Source organism: Festucalex cinctus, chromosome 3, assembly GCF_051991245.1.
Source record: "Festucalex cinctus isolate MCC-2025b chromosome 3, RoL_Fcin_1.0, whole genome shotgun sequence".
NCBI lineage: Eukaryota > Metazoa > Chordata > Actinopteri > Syngnathiformes > Syngnathidae > Festucalex > Festucalex cinctus.
In genome coordinates, this window is record NC_135413.1 from 26,757,355 (window position 1) to 26,775,881 (window position 18,527).

Genomic DNA, 18,527 nt, shown 5'->3' on the forward strand with positions numbered 1-18,527 from the left:
CATACTGGGGCCAGTAAACCTGTTGAAAGTGGTTCTATATGAGTTCATCAAAGTAAAAGCCTGGGAGTTTGCCCCCCAAATGGCTGCTTCAAACCTAAATGAACAAGTTCCTGTTCAATTTCAGACATTGGTTGTTGAGACGTTTTCGTACTTCCTGTTATGATAAACCTGTCCATCCAATTTCATGTGAAACTGCTGTTGTGGAGGGAATTTTTTTTTCTAACATTCAATGGGGCACTACTCAGGTTCCACTGTACTCCTCTGAATGTTTAATGATCACCTATTAAGACTGTAAGAAGTTTTTATATGTAAACCTTGAGTGGAACAGTGTTTTACATTCTCAGAATGACCCCGGAGTGAACCAGCAGGTAAAAGAGGGAGGGTTACCGGGGTCGCATCCCTTCGGACCTCCGGACCCCCTCTCCCTCTTTGTCCCACTGTGAGGAAAGAGGCAGGTCTTTGTAGGGAGGGACGTGGTCTACGGGTTATTGGCCTGCTACCCTAGAAGAGCTGGAGGGCAAAAATTGGGGATCAGAGACAAGGCTGCTAATAGATTCATTAAGTTTTCATTGAGGTGGCTTTGTAGCTACTAAATCCCCTAAATGAAAGAGTCACTATCCGCTGTTAGGCTTAGGAGACACACTTACCCTCACTTGGAGGTCCACAATGAAGTTAAAGTGTGTCTGATGTTAGTCACAATTATTACAAGTAAAGGAGGTCCTCGGTTTATAATGAAGTTCTATTGTGAGGAAAATGACATAATTCTACATAAGTGGGGACATGCCTGTCGCCAAAAGTAGGTAACCGCCTCCAGAGACCACATGAGTAGCCCGCAGGCCTGTTGTGAAAATAGTTCACCTGTGAGATGCCTCTAATTTTTTTAAGCATTGCTATTTATATAAAAAAAAAAAAAAAAAGTATAAATATAGCACCACTTTTTGCACCAGTGAGCTGCATCTAACTTTTTATGTTTCTATCCTTTTTTTTTTCTCTTTTTTTTAAGTACACACATCGTTATAAATCTGGAAATTACGATGTTGGAAAAACAAAATACTGTAGTTTGGTTCAAAGGTCAATTTTGTGTACATGACCACACTTTCAACACATTTCAGAAGTGTGTATCAAACTGATATCTATTCGTATTAATAAGTACCCAAGAAATAGCTCTCAGTTTCAAAAAGGTCGGTGACCCCTCCTTTAGTGATGAGGCATGGGGAGGGAAAATGGCTCATTGGACCCAATTTTGACACTTTCTTTTCGGGGTCTACTCACTTTTGTTGCCAGCTGTTTGGACTTAAAGACAATAAATGTGTAGTTATTTAGTAGTGTAGTGGTAAATGCTGCTTCTCTTTGTGCTGAAGCCAAGCCAGGATGCAAAAAAATGGGTGGGTTGGGCCCGGAAGGCGCAAAAACTCTTCTAAACAAATCATGCAGGAGACCCGCTGCCAAAAGTCGGAACAACATTCAATCTGTGTACTGGCAACGTAATTGTGCATTATAGCAAAGTGCCATTACTTCAGTGTTGTCCCATGGAAAGATATAATAAAATATTTACAAACATTTTATTTACGGATATACTGTGAGCAAAACGCACTGTGTAAAATGTTGCTTATCAACAGCGAATCTTCCCACCCGCTGGACGGCATCAAACTTTCCTGCGGACACTTGTCGCCAGATTTGTGCCTGGCCGAGGAGCAGCGACGCGCCCTAGAATGTGCCCACATTGGTCAGACATCCGCCAGCCAGGCAACCTTGGAGGAAACTCTTGATGAGGTTTCGCCCGTCGCTTCCAGCAGTGGCAGTGCAACGTCATTTTGTGATGCTAATGCATCAGCAGTGAACGGAACAAGGAGCAGTGTGCAAATGACATCGTGCCATCAAAACTGGGACCTTGTTAAAAGGTAATTCACTCTTGAGTTTGTTCACTCTACCAAAACATGGAAATGCATCATTTTGATCACAGTTTGTCAGTGGAGTTTTGCAAACGCTACAAAAAAAACAAACATGCAATTTTGGATATTTCAGTCACAATGAAAACGCTTGCCCCACTAAATATACAGATGGATTTGTATTTCGAGAGGAATTTGTTCTCTCATCTTCTCCGTTTTCTATCAGCAGTTCTGTTGCGTCAGAAGCTGGAGGAGGAAAAGCAACAGATGAGCGGAACCCTGAATCTGCTGTGCTGAGGAGCAATTTTGCCCAGCACCAAGCAGCAACTATCATCCAGGTAAAAACGCTGGAAATAATAGAACTAACATTCCCAAATGTTTGGACGCACCTCCCACAATGGGCTGGTTGAGTCCCCCTCAGTTTATCGCCAATAAAGGCATTATTTGATGATTAAAACACATGGAAATGAATTATTGATAAAGTGTTATAGATAACTGCAGTATTTCACTTTTAATGTGACACACCCCCATTTGGGAATCCCTGTAGAGATGTTCTTCACTGGTTGGCCTCCTACATGCCGTGTAGCCTTGTTGCGCTAATTCAACACTTCCTGCAGATCTATTATTTAACATACGTGTTAAATCGGTCCTTTGAGGTACGGACGCTCATGTGTGTAAATACTAGCATTATATTTACAATAAAAAATAGAAAATATTTTAAAAAGTTATATTTTCTCAAGATACAAGTTTTCTTTTTTCAAGAAAGTTTTTTTTCTCTTCGATAAAGAAGCTTACAAGAATAGTATGTTAAAAAAAAAAGGTACAATCTTACAAGAATAAATGTCACAAGACTAGAACTTGTAATCATTCAAAAATAAGGTATTTTCTTGAGAAAGAAGTGAACATAATGAGAATCAATTCAGATTTTTAAAATACTTATAACTTGAGCAGAATGTCATTTTTTTCTAAATCTTACAAGAATGTAATTTTTTTCTCAAAAAAAAAAAGAGACAAAAACTTGTCAAATTGTGATGATAGTAAAGATGTATTTTTTATTTAAAGGGATACTTCACTTATTTAGCCATTTATGGCAGTCAAACATTAATATTTTGCCTATAATAAATTGGATATTTTCATTATTTTTCATATACAATTAGTACCTTTAAAAACACATTTTGCAACTTGCTGTCGACTGAAAATGACATCACAAGGGCTCAGGTAACCAATCACAGCTCAGCTTGTTAATGCCATATGACCAAACCTAGAAAACAGGTGAGCTGTGATTGGTTACCTGAGCCCTTGTGATGTCATTTTCAGTCGACAGCAAGTTGCAAAATGTGTTTTTAAATGTACTATTTGTACATGAAAAATAATGAAAGTATCAAATTAATTATAGACAAAATATTAACTTTTTATTACTATAATGGGCTAAATAAGTGAAGTCTCCCTTTAAAAAAAAGCACTTTTACCACAATAATGTCATATTTTTTTTGTAAAAATGTTTAGTTTATTTAATTTTAATGTCTCTTTTTTAAAAAAAAATATAAAAAAGAACATCCATGTGTTGGGAAGGTGCATCGTGATTTATCAAATTCCAAAGATGTGTAGTAGTAGGAGTCCCCCCTGTTCTCCCCTAATTCCCACGGGGACTCATAGGATTTAGAGGCACACTGGAGCTCCATTTGTCTTGGAGCAACCCGAAGTCACGCAGAGTTCAGGGGGAAAAAAAAGAAAAAAGTAGAGGTTAAACATGTTTTATGTATGGAATGAGCTAGTACACAGTATTTTAGCCATGTGATTCATGGAGCATTAAAAATTAAAAAAAAGATTTGCGTGTGTTCCACATCCAGGCGCGATGGAGAGGCTTCACATTGAGGAGGAGACTGACGGCTGCTCTTGCCGCCGTCACATCCCTGCAAGGTGACGACGACGCGTCTGAGGTGGTGGACATGGAGGAGTTTGTCCTGGCTGAGGTGTGTATGTACATCTTTTGCTAAGACACATGCTCACAAAAAAAAACTCTCAGAACAAAAACTCAAAATGGATATCTAAATTATTCTTGGAGACTATGTGATAAGTTCATTCAAGCTATGCATTCATCAACATGTTCATTTTAGTCCCTTAATTTTCTTTTGACACTGTTATAGGCCATCTGACCAATTAATAAAAAGCTATGTGGCTGTACATGCAGCTATTAGAATCCCAGAATAATTCTTGGGCACTACAGTAGACCATTTGACGAGCTAATAAAGCTATGTGGCCGACTCATTATGCTGTATGACGGCATAGTATTTGAAGCCCTGAATAATGTTTGGACACTAAAGTAGCCTCTCAAATACAGATGTAGCTATGTGACTGTAGCATAGTTGAATACATCATTACAAACTGAGAAAGCTATGCACAAAGTGATCTCAATCCTTGTATTATTCTTGGATGCTCGAGTAGACAATCTGACTGATTAATAGAACTATGTGGCAATCCGTGTAGTGATTTGTAACAATAAATTAGACTTCGGTACAAAAGTAGAGCATCTAAAGCTACCGTATGTGGCCAGCCACATAGCAATTCGATCCCTGAATTCTTCATAAACACTACACTAGACCATCTAACTAATTAATAGTGCTATGCGTCCATTCGCGTAGAAATTTAGAATAAACAGGTGAACCTAGCTCTTTTTCGGATGAAAAATATCCAATGAAGTGTATTTTCCGTCTATATCAAAAGGCAATGCTGGAGCAAGGCTGGACTTTACGTGAGGATGCACCTGCCAGATGTTCCTCGGAGTCCAAGCAGCCATTGTTTTGGCAGGTAAGGTTGCACACATTGCGAGATCAGTTTGTACTTTTTAATATGAGTATCGGCTTTTACATGACAAGACTGCTTAAAATCATTGCAGTTCTTTCCTTGTGCCTATGTATTAATTCGCTGTCCCTTTGTCATGGCTCTTATCGCCCCCCTACAGGGGATTTCTTTCCGCCTGTCGCTGATTGATCTTTAAAAGTGTTCCCTGCAAAAACATGCTGGCTTTTTTTTTCTTGAGGCATGATGTCATTTTTCACATTTCTTTGTTTTCTCTGCCTTCATTTACCTCCCGTTGGATCTTTACTTTGGCCGGAGAGCTCGCTTGCGCTGTACTGTACATCATGTGAGCTGTTTGGGTCCGGCTGAAACGGCCCAGCTGTTTTTACGGCCTGCCGTAGTAAGTATTGTTTGTATTCTAGCCCACAGGCTTCTATCCGGAACCATCCCAGTGTGTTCTACCACCTCTGCCCACACGGCGGCTTACGCAAGCCTGGGAAGTCAAAGAACGTGAGGGGGTTTCGCCACAGAGCTCCAATATGTAAGACGGACACCCGCCCATGTCGAATGCTAATGCCAGAAGGGTAGCAGTTATCACCACTTACGATTTCTAACCATTATCTCTGGAATTGCATCATAAAAACAAATATATATATATTTTTTCATTTTAGGAAAAAGTCTCCTTCAACCTCCGTGGCAAGCGACTTCTCTGAGAGATCAGAAAGAATTCTGGAGGAATGGTAAACTCTCTCATGATGAAGAAGGAGTAATAGAATCTTCAGTATCTTCTCTATGCGGAGTCCCACAGGGTTCCATTCTTAGTCCTTTTCCATTTGAACTTTAAATGATGACATTGTCCATTATTCACAGTTCCATGTTACATTTAAGAACATTGTCTAAGATTTTGAATCATTTCATGCCTGCAGGGGATTCACTAACAGGCACACTGCTGAGCTGATGCTGAGGAGAGCCCAGAAGATGAAGTCCCAGCGGAAAAGCACAGGTGTGTAACATTTAAGCTTTGTAATAAATCGTAAACTCAAGATAAGACATTCAACTCAGAACTGTCTGATTTTTGTAGTGTTGTAAAAGGAGGGTTAAAAGTAAACGTGCTGTAATCCTTGATCATGGGACTATTTTGACTTGTCCCGTGGAAAAAAATTGCATAATATGTCTGCTTTAAACCTAACTGACCCTGACGGCATTTCCTAAACCGAAAAAATAAAATAAAAAATAAATAATCTGAAACGTTGCATGGTTTGATGTTTGTTCCCCGGGCTGCGCTTTGACAGCAGAGCACCTTTCCAGCTCGCGTGCGCTAACGAGCCGTAACGCACAGCAGAAGCCAGACTGTCGCTTCTTATTGAGCTTCATTTGCGGAAAAGGACAAGCCTCGTGTCGTCGTCGTCTGGGTTTCGTGCGGTCCGGGTTGACGTGGCCCTGCTGCGCCGCTCCAACGGTAGTCCAACCCTTTGATCGGAATGTCATCTTGTCATCCCGCCCCGACGCCGGCCAGGTCTTTGTCGAGTATAACTCGTGGTGGCAACCAGAGCCGTGCTCTCATACTTCCCAGAAGTGAGGTTGTGGTTCTCTGCTTTTTTTTTTTTTTTTAGGCATGATTTAACCTCCTCCTGCCCTCCCATTGTAGGTCCATCAAGGCATCTGGATGCCTGGCGAAGCCAACCACTTACCACCTTCCAGCTGGAGGCTCCAATCAGGCTGACACGGCGCAGCAGAAGTGCTACAAGGGGTAAGACTATGCTGTTTGCGGCGGGTCGTCCATACGTGTCATTGTTTAAAGCAGGGGTGGGCCAATACACCGCGGGATATTAACTCATTTGCTCCCAAAAACGTATAAATACGTTCTATTTTAAATGTTTTAAGTGTCCCAAAGACGTATTTATACATGTCTTGTTTTTTATTTATTTATTTTTTTTATGCAGGAGCATACAGAAGGCTTTGATGCAGCCTCTCAACTGCAGAGAATGGGTGAAAAAAAACTGTAGTAATTGCAAAAAGGGCCAGCAGGTGTTCAGCAGAGTATAAGAGATCAACCCAGGGCCATGTTGAAAACAAGCTATTTCCCCACAATTCTAAACAGATGTTTGACTAATGATGAAGCTTAGCTACATTGCTGCAAAAATGGAAACAGATGAAAGAAGAAACTTTAATCTTTCTTTTGGTCGGTTCCATGCCTTTATAGCACTCGAACACAATATTCTGTGGGCCTTGCAAAATCAGTCAAAATCCAGTAAAACAGCCGGGAGTGAATGAGTCAATGACAAAGCAATCCAGCAATAAAATCATTTGATGATATATAGAGGTGATTTTAACACAGCCGAGTGAAATCTCACATTGCAAAATATAAAGTAGAAGTGTCAGGCGATACAAATTTGTAATCGTATGACTCGCATGACTTCATTAGTTAACTCATGATTAATCGCAAATTTTATATCTGTTCTAAACGTACAATAAAATGTACAACAAAATGTTTTCATACTCTAATTCACACAAAAATGGGAAAAATGTTAAACTAACAAATATGGCTGCATCATTTAGTCATTGATACAGTAATTTCATAATACTTCATAAAATTGAGTTAAAATGAGAAAGATGTACTGTACTGTAAGAAAAAATGTGTGATGTTGATTTGTGTTGTGGTCATTTTTCTGCCACTAGATGGCCTAATTAGATTTGTAAGACGGTGACAGCTCAGTGCATTTTTCTTTTCATATTAAGAGCTATCTAATCTTTAACATGAAGTAACGTGAAATTCTGCACATTTTTAAAATTTTAAAATCCAACTTGACCCCAGTCTCCACAAATACAGTATATGCATTATTATGATATTTATTACTACCAAAGTTTGACATGGACGTGTCTGCTGCGTTGCAACTGGAATTCATTCCCCCAGTTAATTAATCACGTGCTAAAAAAGTAGTGGCGTTAAAGGAGCTTTAAATTAAATCAAAATTAACACACTCAATTTCGACACCCCTACTATAAAGCCTTTTATACAGAGATCCTGCTAAATAAGCATAAGAGGCTCTGAGGAAGTTCAAGAAGAGACATTTCTCCCTTGGCCTCTTTGGCCTGCCCTGAGGTGAGGAGATGATTTGACATTGTGACATCGGCAGCCAAACTTCAGAGGCAGAGAAGAAGCTGGAGGGAAGAGAGAGTAATGAGTGATAGCAGAGTGCGAATCTGGTCTCAATTCACTCACAATTTTGTCTACTTGATGTGCAAACTAGGTCTGCCCACATAGCTATTATTTATTATTCTTCTGTATGAATGGCAGCAGGTGGATACGCAGGTTAATTACAGTATATCTTCTGCCATCTAGTGGGAGAGCAGTTCATTGTTCTCTATTTCACTATCCATCAATGGCAAAAATAGGTGAACTAAGAAGATACATCATTTGTAGTTAATTAAATAATAAATGTCTTACCAATTAAGCAAAATTGGATGATTTCCCAGCACAGTGGTTGGGAATCACTGCACTAAGCCAATGGCGTGTCAATAGCTGGCTCCCTATGCTGTGATCCGTATTGGACCCACGCCGACCTTCCCTGGCGCACCCCTGGCCGTGACCTGTGGAAGACACCCCACCTTCCTCCCCTCCTCCTCGTCCGGATCAAGCACCCCCCCCAAGTGCCCGAGGCCTGAGGAGGCAGCCAGGCCTGGCTCGGCCCGCCACGCTCTGCCCAACAGGGGTTAACGTTTCAGGGGGTTTCGAGTCCGGGTCCTTCTGGAGGTGATTAGCCCCAAAAAGCCATGACAGATTCTTTCCAAGATATCTGACGCGGCGTGTTTATTTTATCCGGGCTTTGTGTGGATGTGCTGGACATGAGTAACCCACTTGAAACGGGTATCGGCTTACACGGAGAGTCGGGGAAAGATGATGGAAGGGGGAGGGGGGGTGACGAGCCTCGAGATGTTTCGTTGTGAAGGGGAAAAAAAACAAACATTCCTCGGATGATTCCTGTTGTCAAGTGTGCCAGAGTGGGTGACGTGGTCCATCCGCAATGTTGTATGCGTCCATGTTTGTGTTTGAGGCAGCTACGCAACTTGTTTGTTACGCCCCAGTTTGCCTCAAATCCTATGTGGTGTTTTAATGACGGTTAGTGTTTCAGTAGAATCAGACATGTCACTCCACAATGTTGTATGTGTTCATGTTTGTGGCAGCTGCGCAACTTATTTGCTACGCCCCAGTTCGCCTCATATCTTATGTGGTGTTTAACGACCGTTAGTGTTACAGTAGAGTCAGACATGTCACTCCTCAATGTTATGCATGTCCATGTTAGTGTTCCAAGGAGCCACACAGTTTGATTCCACGTAGTCTGCCTCATATCTTAGTTATCTGGAGCTGAGAGTCTTTAACTGTGAATATTCAAGTTCTGAGGTGTTTGTTCCATAATGTTGTGTGCCTCAGTGTTTATGTTTATTTGTTATGTTCCACCGAGATTGCCTCAAAATTGTCGGTTGTGTGGAGATGATGTCATTAACGATAATTAGCCTAACGATTGTGCCTGCTCCACAATGTTGTGCATGTTTATGTTCAAGTTTTAAAAAGCTACACACTTTATTGGTTCTACTCAGACTGCCTCAAACGGTAGACATATGTAGAGCGGGAGTTTTTGACAATGATTTAGTATTCAAGTAGACTCTGAGGTGGTCGCTCCACAGAGTTGTGTGTCCATGTTTGTGTTGCTGCGGAACGTAATCAATGTACTTGTCAGCAGCATCTTCAGCAACGATTAGCGTGCCATTAGACTGACACGTGATCGCTCCACAATGTTGTATGCATCCATGTTTGTGTTCCAGGCAGCTTTGCGATGGTTGTGCCCGGTCTGCCTTCAAATCTTGTGTCATGTAGACAGCGTAAATAAACAGCTCTGTGCACTTTTTGTGGAAATGGGCTTTACAGTAACATAAACAGTTTGTGGCACAATGGGGCATTATGATCATCTTTGGCAATGCATTTATAGTTTATCCGACTGGCTCGAGAAAGGGGCCGGAGCAGATGGGGGAAGAAGCATGTCATTTCTTCAGCCCTTCAGGCCACCCTCTGTTCCTCCTCCCGACCTTCTGATATTCGGTCTTCTCCTTGGCGCGGAGACGAGCTCGCTTAATGTGCTTAAGAGCCCCTCTTAACAGGCGTGAATCCTACGGGGGCCCCCCGCCTGATGTCCTGCAGGAGTACTGGAGGGGGTCTCGGGGGGTCTCGGGAGGTTTGGAGATTTTTTGTGGGGTTGATTGTCTCTATATGCTACTGCCTTATTGAATGTTTTTTTCCTGTTTCCTCAAATTATTTAATAAGCAAAGGAGGAAGGAGAGATTTGGTGAATCTCACCCTATCACCCAACCCATTAAATCTAATTTCAACTTGAATTTTAACCAAACCCATAACCACATTATTTTGTGATTTGATTGATTTGATTATTATTTTTTTAAACATTTATTTTACTAACCATAAGCATATCTGTGTGGTCATGTCCCAGGATTGAATTATTTGTATAAAAAAAAAAAACACTTACAGTTGTAGATGTATTATTACCTTGACTGCTTTTGATTTTATAAAGGTGAGACGAATGGAACCCACGGAACCCAAATTTCTTGACTCACACAGCTAGCCTTATTTCACTCTCTTCTTATCAGATTATTTTTATTTAAAAAAATAGATTAGTTTTCCCTCTTCTTATCTCAAATATATATATATATATATATATATATATATATATATATATATATATATATATATATATATATATATATATATATATATATATATATATATATATATTTAAATATTATCTTTTAATAGAAATTATTCTAGATATTAAATGATACTTATTGTCTTGTGCCCGCCATTAGTACTCTTGGGCACTATGTTTTTCGCTAATACAAACTAAACCCCTTAACCCCAGACTTCTGTGCCAAATCCTACCACCTTCAACACTAACCTGTGATTTTTAACCCTCAATCTTCACCCATATACCTGACCTCCACCCACAACAACCGAAGCCTATCCGCGAACCCACCCCAACCTACTCCTAACCCCCTAAGACCTTGTCTACACATACGTTTTACAAACGGGAGATATTTTTCTGCGTTTTCCCCTGTCATCCACTTGTCCCTGGGGAATTTTTTCATTAAAAACAAAGGTTGAAATTTTTTTAAAACTCCAGCCAAATCTAACCCAAACTACTTAACTCAAACCCCTAATCTCCCCCAAACTCTTAACCTACTCGCAGCCCCTAATCCTAACCATAGCCTAATTTCCTAACTCCGTAACCTTAAATGTTATCATAGTCAATGATTCTCTATAATTAGCCATAAAACTAGTTAAGCACTGCTTTGCTGCTGCTTTAGTGCATAAAATTGATATCGCATCAATTTCAATAATGTTAACTGTGACAATACACATATTTAATTAAAACTTAGTTCATAGTACCGGTAATGCAAAGTGACTCCCAAAGGCCTCTTCATCTTCCCATTTCCAGGCCCGCTTGCGCACCCCCCGAGGGGGAACATCCATCACTTGACACTTTTAGTGGTCCTCAGCAATTAACCCATGAAAACTGCAGCACTTTCCCTCGCCGCGTTGCAGCAAAAGTGAGCAATAAAGGCGTCATTAGTCCCAGCGACGGCCTGTCAGAATCCGTTATTAGCCCACACCACGTCTACGGCCGCCCTACTGTCAGCACAACGCAAATGTTTACTCTGAATTACGGCCTTATTATGGGATTTCAACACACCTCGTAAATCAGCCGAGTTCTCCCTCGCTCCAGAAAGCTGTCGGATTGCAGAACCACAACAGTCGGGGAGAGAGTCACGCATCTTTCAGCGAATGGAAATCTTTGATAGCAAACACACAAAGATCTTTAAACTGAAAGTAAACACACCAGTAGATTTGACCACACAAGTTTTTCACATGAAGCTGCCTGTAGTAAATTTTTATAGTGACACAACACGTTTTTTTTTTTTTTTTTTTTTTTTTTTTTGGGGGGCACAGCGATGTTGCAAAGGCCCTTTTGAATCTCATTATTATTCTTAGGCCAAACAATTCGGCATCTTGAGGGCTTTCCCCACACATGACATTTGTTGTTTACGTCTGTTTTTTTTTTTTTTTTTTTTTTTTTTTTTTTTAACAGATTTTGAGAATTCATTCAGCACTCAAAGCCTGTTTCACTTGGCAAATCTCAAAGCAAATAGTCACCTGTTGACATTTTTTGGTTGTTGTCTTGCGGCGGCCCAGTTCACCAGGCGGAGGCGGGCCTGGGTCGAGCGAGGTGGGACCGGACTCGTGAATGGCTCCAAAATCAGAACACTTTGAGGCACTCGGAGAGGTGAGCGGCAGCTTTTTAATTGTGGAGCGACCTTGTCACAGTTTTCACCGTGGAAAATTTGGGATCACATGATGAAATGATGACATTGGAAGTGTTAATGAAAGACAAACAAACAGTTACAGTAAAGAAGACTTGGTACGGCACTCTTGGAAAGCTGGTATGGGAGAGGCCAGAACCAATTGTCACCATGTACTGCAATCAAATTACCCAAATGTAACAAAATGCAGAGTACAAGTGGCATGACTCCTTCTTGTGGCTGGCTCCAAGTCAGCCTTTAGATCATTGGCAATTTTCATTATTGCATTGCTGCATAGACCATATATTGTTTCTAGCCTTTAAAAAATGCTTAGATTCTCATTTTGTCTCCTCTTGGCAGCCGGATTATATCACATTAATGGTGGAAAATTTTTCAAATGATCTGCTGTATCGTGTTATAAATTCATGAATATGTCCCGTTTTCATTGCCGGACAAATGTTATTATCGTTATATATTACAAAGTGTTTTTAAGTAATAAGTAGGTTAGCTGTTTACGTACCTTATTTCTGGAGCGTCTATGTAAGGTCCTAAACTTTGTTAGCAGCTCACTGGTGGCACTCTATGCTAGCAAACCGGAGCTGCTGTTGTGAGGTGGGTTCAATGTGTTTTGTTTTATTTTCTACCCCTACAGAAGAGGCACACGTTAAAATATATATAGTTGATGTCAACTTTGAGTAAACTCTCGGTATTATTTACATATCTCAAGTGGCCAAGTGCCCTCTTTTTTTGGAAATGAAAATATAGTCACCCTAGCATAACGTTGCTGCTTTCCATTTTTGTCATTTTTTACATTTGTATGTTTAGCATGCAGGGATCCCCAAAATTGACATATTTTTTTTTCCCACATAGCAGCGACGATATGCAGTAATGCATAATTTTACATATTGTCATCTTCAGCGAGCATTTCTTACCGGACATCTCCGCCGACGCGTTGAGCGGTGGACGACGTCGACAACTTGCAGTGAGTAACTCATCCGCACACATTTGGAATGCCGGCAATATTAACGGGTTGATTGTTTTGTGTGCAACGTGTGTAGCTAGAAGCTGGACGTACGGAACATCACGCCACTGGAGCTCGGGCCTGCAACAGTTTACCTGCCCAAGCTTGTAGAGAGAACAAAAATACTTTCACATTTGCAGCTGACTCAAGTGAGTAATTTCATACATGCACAAATTCACTGTCATTGCTTGCTAGGCAGAATTATCTCCCACTATTTGTCCCCCCTGAAGACCAAAAATCAAGCCCCATTCTCACTTAACATTTGCAATTATTGGTACTTAATCAAACTTGTCCAAACTCACTCAATTGTCCACCGATAGTTCCTAGTTCTTGATAAATGTCCCTGCTGTGTAAATGGACCATATAAAGTTGCTTGTTCAGACTGCAGAATTGTTGATTGGCTCCAGTGATGGGGGCTCAAGAGGGCCCACGAGGTCAGTCTGGGGACATGGTGTTTCTCCTATAGCAGGAAACGGTTAAAAAAAAAAAGAAAAGAAAAAGAAAGACAAGGTGGAGGATGACTGGGCCTTGTGTGAGGGTCTGAGGGGGCTGACAAAGATGCCAGTGAGGGCAGATGAGCACATGAAAGCGTCCCAGGAAGCCAGAGTGAACGAGAGCCCTGTCCTGTCCTGTTCCAACCCCCCACCCGCCCTCACCAAGCCTTTAACGAGACTTAATTGGATTCTGATGATGATTTCAAAATGATTTGCACGAGGTGCGCCGGCCCAGAGGAAGAAGAGCGCCTTGTCCCGACGCCACCACCGAAGGCGTCATGCTCTCAAGGACAGGACGGGACAGTCAAGAGTCGAGACAAACTGCCTCTGTTTGCACTGAATTATGAACATGTGTGGTAATTAATTTTGATCACTTTTATGATCATTATGAGTAGGGATGTAGCGATATCCAAAGTTCAAAAATCACGATATGATATTATCACGATATGAAGGTCACAATACGATATTGTGGGGAAGTTAGAGATACAAAACAGGTCACTATATTGTAAAAAAAAATGAGCTCATATACTAAAAATAAAAATACAAGATTGTGCTTTTATTATTTACAGCAATGCATATGAACAACCTACGATCTCTAACAACACTTAATATTGACACTTATTTGGTAATGAAAGCACACATTGAGTTCCTCCACATATTGATTGATATTGTGTTGCCCTTCATCTGACCAATAGTGTGGATTTTAAACATACAAGGGCCAAAACATGCCTTGTGAAAATTAAACTGCACTAAAAAAAACAAAAAAAAAACAGCCACCGGAGGGTGCTAGAACAGCACAAATGAAAATCAACCTGACTTTTTTTTTTTTTTTTTAACAGGTGTGCTGCTTTTAATATTGTGACATGATGACAGTTTTAATATCGCGATATCACGATATTGCCGGTATCGTTACATCCCTAATTATGAGCTAGGACTGAGCGATGCGGCCTTAAGATAAAATCTACTTTTTATTCGGCGTGTCAGGCAATTAAAATTTGTAATCGCAATTAATCACATGACTTCAATAGACAACTCACGATTAATCTCAAATTTTATATTTGTTCTAACTTCTAAATGTACAATAAAATATTTGTTTCATACTTCACATTGTTGTTTCACATAAACATAAAAGTGGAAAAAATGTTAAAATCTTAAACTAATAAAATATGGCTGCATCTTGCAGTCATCGATACAGTAATTTCATAATAATTCATGAAATTGAGTTAAAATTAAAAAGATGTACTATACTGTAAAAAAACGAGTTGGATATTGATTTGTGTTGAGGTCATTTTCTGCCGCTAGATGGCATAATTGCATTTGTAAGACATTGACAGCTCAGTTCATTTTCTTTTCATATTAAGAGCTATCTAATCTTTACCATGAAGTTACGGTACTTGTGAAATTCTCCACATTTAAAAAAATTGCAAGAGACTATTTCACCCCAGTCACCACAAATAAATGCATTACCGGTATTATTACATTTATTCCTGCTAAATTTTGACGTGGACGAGTCTGCTGCATTGCGACTGGAATTCCCCCAGTACATGCTTTCAAGTAAGGGGGTGGTCATTAATTGCACGTTAAAAAAAAATTGTGGCGTTAAAGGAACTTAACTCAAAATGAACACACTAATTTTGACACATCTACATTTTATCAATAGTATGCAAACTTTTAGGGTGCATTGTTCTGTGCCACAGCAAGACCCTCTCACTGACTTTAAGATATCAGATGACACACACAGTACACGTTCCTCCATGTGTCATTCGCAGGTCACCCCGACTCACGTTCTAAACAGAGTGACATTCTATACGTGGTGTGCCAGCTGTGCACGTATTCAAGCACGGCTCGCTACCTGTTATGAAGTCCCGGCCACCCCACCCCCATGCCCCATCTTTGCCGCCCGCTGGTCTACACGTGGAATCCATCACAACTGCCAGCATTGAAAGAGCTTTGCTGGGATTTACAACTATTTGCCCTCACTAAAAATGTTTATAATTGCTTGTACTGTGTGGTGCTATATGATATGAGTGACCCAACTTTCAAGTCAAGCCGTTGTTTAGGGAATCTTTTCATTTTTTATTTTTTGCTTTGACTTGCGAGCACGGTTGCAATGATCTCAACTCAGCTCACTTCACAGCAAGGAGCATTTTAGCAAGTTAGGAGGGACATAATACATTCTACATATAAAATCAAGATCAAATTTATTTTGTTTCTTTTTTTACTTCTGCTCTGTTTACTACGTTCAGTCGGGGTCCCGTTCCAGGTGACACTGTCATATTGGATTTGGCCATCGTATCAGCCATAAAATCGGCATATTATATTCACGAAATTGAGTTAGAATGAGATAATACAAGCAGGAGCAATGGTTCAGTATTAATGCCACGAGTTCTGGCTTGATACATCTCCAAGGAACGAGGGAACGAGGCATCGTCATTTGACAAACTGCCACGCTTTGCCACATCCAATATGGCTGCCATATTGCCATACACAAGGTGTGTTATTTGTCTAGGTACTGTCATGGCAATAATTGAGTGACAGTGCTGTGCGAGTAATTGTATTATTGACTAAGTTGTGCATTTCAATATATATATATTTTTAGTCCATAAATGGTGCCTCTCAATCATGTTCTCTTCTTTCCTTGGTGTTTTCCCACTAGAGCAAGACGTTCCCACCGTGTGGAGGAAGGAGCGCATCTCCTTCCGGGATGAGCCTGTGCGTCGGAGCAGCGGCTGGGGTGGAGGGAAGAAGAGACAGAAAGTAAAACACTGATACATCTTTTGTTCCAAAAAACCCCCCAGAACTTTGCTGCTGGGCTGCATTTTAGGATATTCTATCCTGAAGCCCAAACACCTGCAGGCGCTTACCTTGAGTATTGCAGGCTAAACAAATAATTTTAACACAGCACGGTTTGTCTCGTCACAGGAAATAGAAAGCAGAAACTTCAGCTCAACTACCGTTTTGCCCTTCTTTAAGCTAAGTCTAGTCTTGAAAGATCCTGATGTGTTAAGTTGAAGCACTCATCCGTAGCCAGGCGAGCCTTCTAGTTGCACTCGTTATGGAAGATTTTGTTGACAGCCAACAAAAAGATGACGAAAAGAGTTGTGTTATATGTCAAGTTATCAAACTTTGTCGCCATGCTCCGCCCACGCACGATGACGATGACAACAGCTCAAATATTTCATACTTCAGCGTTGTACGTACAGTACGTGGCTTAAATTCGGTGGCAAGATGGTAGAAGTTTGTTTGTGAAGGACCACCTGAAAAATGACCATAAATGGTCAGCTTCAAACAAAAATGGCTGCCTTTCTGTGTCTTTTCAGGCATGGCTTCTTGAAACTTTTTTTGTGGTAGACATGCCAATCAAATTTCATGTTTCCAAGAGAAATTGCCTGGGGCTGAATAAAAAAAAATAAAAAATAAAATGAAAAAAAAATAAAAAAAAAAATGAAAAAAAAAATCAAATATTTTCCAGTTTACCCTTAACGTCTTCAAATTTGGTCACCGTTGGACTAAATCGCTAGGATTTCATTTTTTAAAGACCCACGGAAAAATGATCAAAGTAACGCTAAAATGGTTTCTGCAATTCAACAATTTTCAACACAAAGTCGTCGGCCATTTTGGTATGAAGCGGCCGTTTTGGCGCTCTCCTCTCCAATGATGATCTCATCCTACAGATTTTGCTCGATTGCTAGCTTTAAAGCATGTATATTCGGCAGATAGGCGACAATAAAATAAACTTTGGAGTTTTAGTTATGACGTACAGTAATGTTGGAGCATGGCAACGAAGTTTGATGATTCGTCATTCGTATAGTAATTACTTGAACACTTAGCTACCAAAGACAATTTTCACTTAACATAAAATTCTGTAGCCATAACTGAAAAGACAAAGGTAATCTGCCATTTGTTTTGAATTGGCCATTTTGTCCATTTCCAAGGGTCCTCGAACGGTGAACTTGCCCAAGAGATTTAGTTTAAGTGCTGCCAATTTTGATGTACAAATACCAGAGCAATGCCAGTTTTGTTCGCTGAGTGTGGGAGAAGCAGGGCGGCAGATTTCAGAACTCACCATAAAACCGCAAACTCTTAACACCTCATGCACTTTTTTGTGAGCTATTATTGATTATCCTCTTCGTTATTATTTAAATGAAGAGTGCAATTTAAAACAAGTCAAATAAAACTGCCAGCGAATGCGATTCCAAAATGGAAGTCCAGCCTTTCTTTTTTTTTTTAGCAGTCGCCGAGACAAGTCAACTCGGCGAGGAATGCGCCGCAGCGAAAAAAGCCCGAGAAACCCGAAGCCACGTCGAAGGGGATAACGCTAGCAGAAACCGTGGGTAAAATGTCCGAGCTAATTGGTGGCTCTAATAAGGGCTGCAGGATGTTTTTCTTCAAATTGAATTTAAAAAAGAATGTTCGCCAAGTGGTGTCCTGACTCCACTTGGTTGAACAGCTAGCGTCAGGTATTTGTTGACCTTTAAGCTCATTTTACATGAACCTTGTAAACAAGTCTACGTAAGGTATACATATGCTTTCAAATATAATCAACTGTCTTGTTTCATTTTGCTGGCAAAAGAAGTCAAAAATTCTGTTCAAGTGGTTTATTTCGGACCCAGACCTTAGCCCCACTCGTCTAAATGTGGTATTCTGGTTAATATTGTGTTAGTGGAATATAAAATCCAGCTATTTTTTATCCATCTCAGGGGGCGGCCATTTTGCCACTTCAGTGGACAGCAAGTGGCAAAATGGCCGCCCCCCGAGATGGATAAAAACAGCTGGATTTTGCTTCGTAACTCATATTCCACAAATGTAATATTAATCATAATGTCAGGTTAAGACTAGTGAGGTCACATAAAATATATTATTATCAAAAAATGTTTAAGTTTGACTTCCACTTGAAGTCAAAACATGAAACGGGTTAGTAATTCGGGTGTTGTAATATCGCGATATTTTGCTGACAAC

General features: G+C 40.4%; 1 protein-coding gene across 5 annotated transcripts in view; it reads left to right on the plus strand.

The window, feature by feature from the left end:
• The window catches only part of lrriq1 (leucine-rich repeats and IQ motif containing 1), a 38,318-nt gene extending 20,120 nt beyond the window's left edge, over nucleotides 1-18,198 (plus strand). For 3 of the 5 annotated variants that reach the window (XM_077517193.1, XM_077517191.1, XM_077517194.1), the window contains 12 exons: nucleotides 1,620-1,901; nucleotides 2,116-2,227; nucleotides 3,740-3,862; nucleotides 4,614-4,697; nucleotides 5,111-5,229; nucleotides 5,360-5,428; nucleotides 5,615-5,691; nucleotides 6,337-6,438; nucleotides 11,947-12,037; nucleotides 12,972-13,035; nucleotides 13,112-13,223; nucleotides 16,225-18,198. In XM_077517193.1, the coding sequence (XP_077373319.1) occupies nucleotides 1,620-1,901; nucleotides 2,116-2,227; nucleotides 3,740-3,862; nucleotides 4,614-4,697; nucleotides 5,111-5,229; nucleotides 5,360-5,428; nucleotides 5,615-5,691; nucleotides 6,337-6,438; nucleotides 11,947-12,037; nucleotides 12,972-13,035; nucleotides 13,112-13,223; nucleotides 16,225-16,337 (1,348 nt within the window). In that variant the 3' untranslated portion in view covers nucleotides 16,338-18,198. The remainder of the gene's footprint in view (nucleotides 1-1,619; nucleotides 1,902-2,115; nucleotides 2,228-3,739; nucleotides 3,863-4,613; nucleotides 4,698-5,110; nucleotides 5,230-5,359; nucleotides 5,429-5,614; nucleotides 5,692-6,336; nucleotides 6,439-11,946; nucleotides 12,038-12,971; nucleotides 13,036-13,111; nucleotides 13,224-16,224) is intronic. The other 2 variants (XM_077517192.1, XM_077517195.1) reach the window with 1 other exon arrangement.
• Nucleotides 18,199-18,527: the final 329 nt, after the last annotated feature.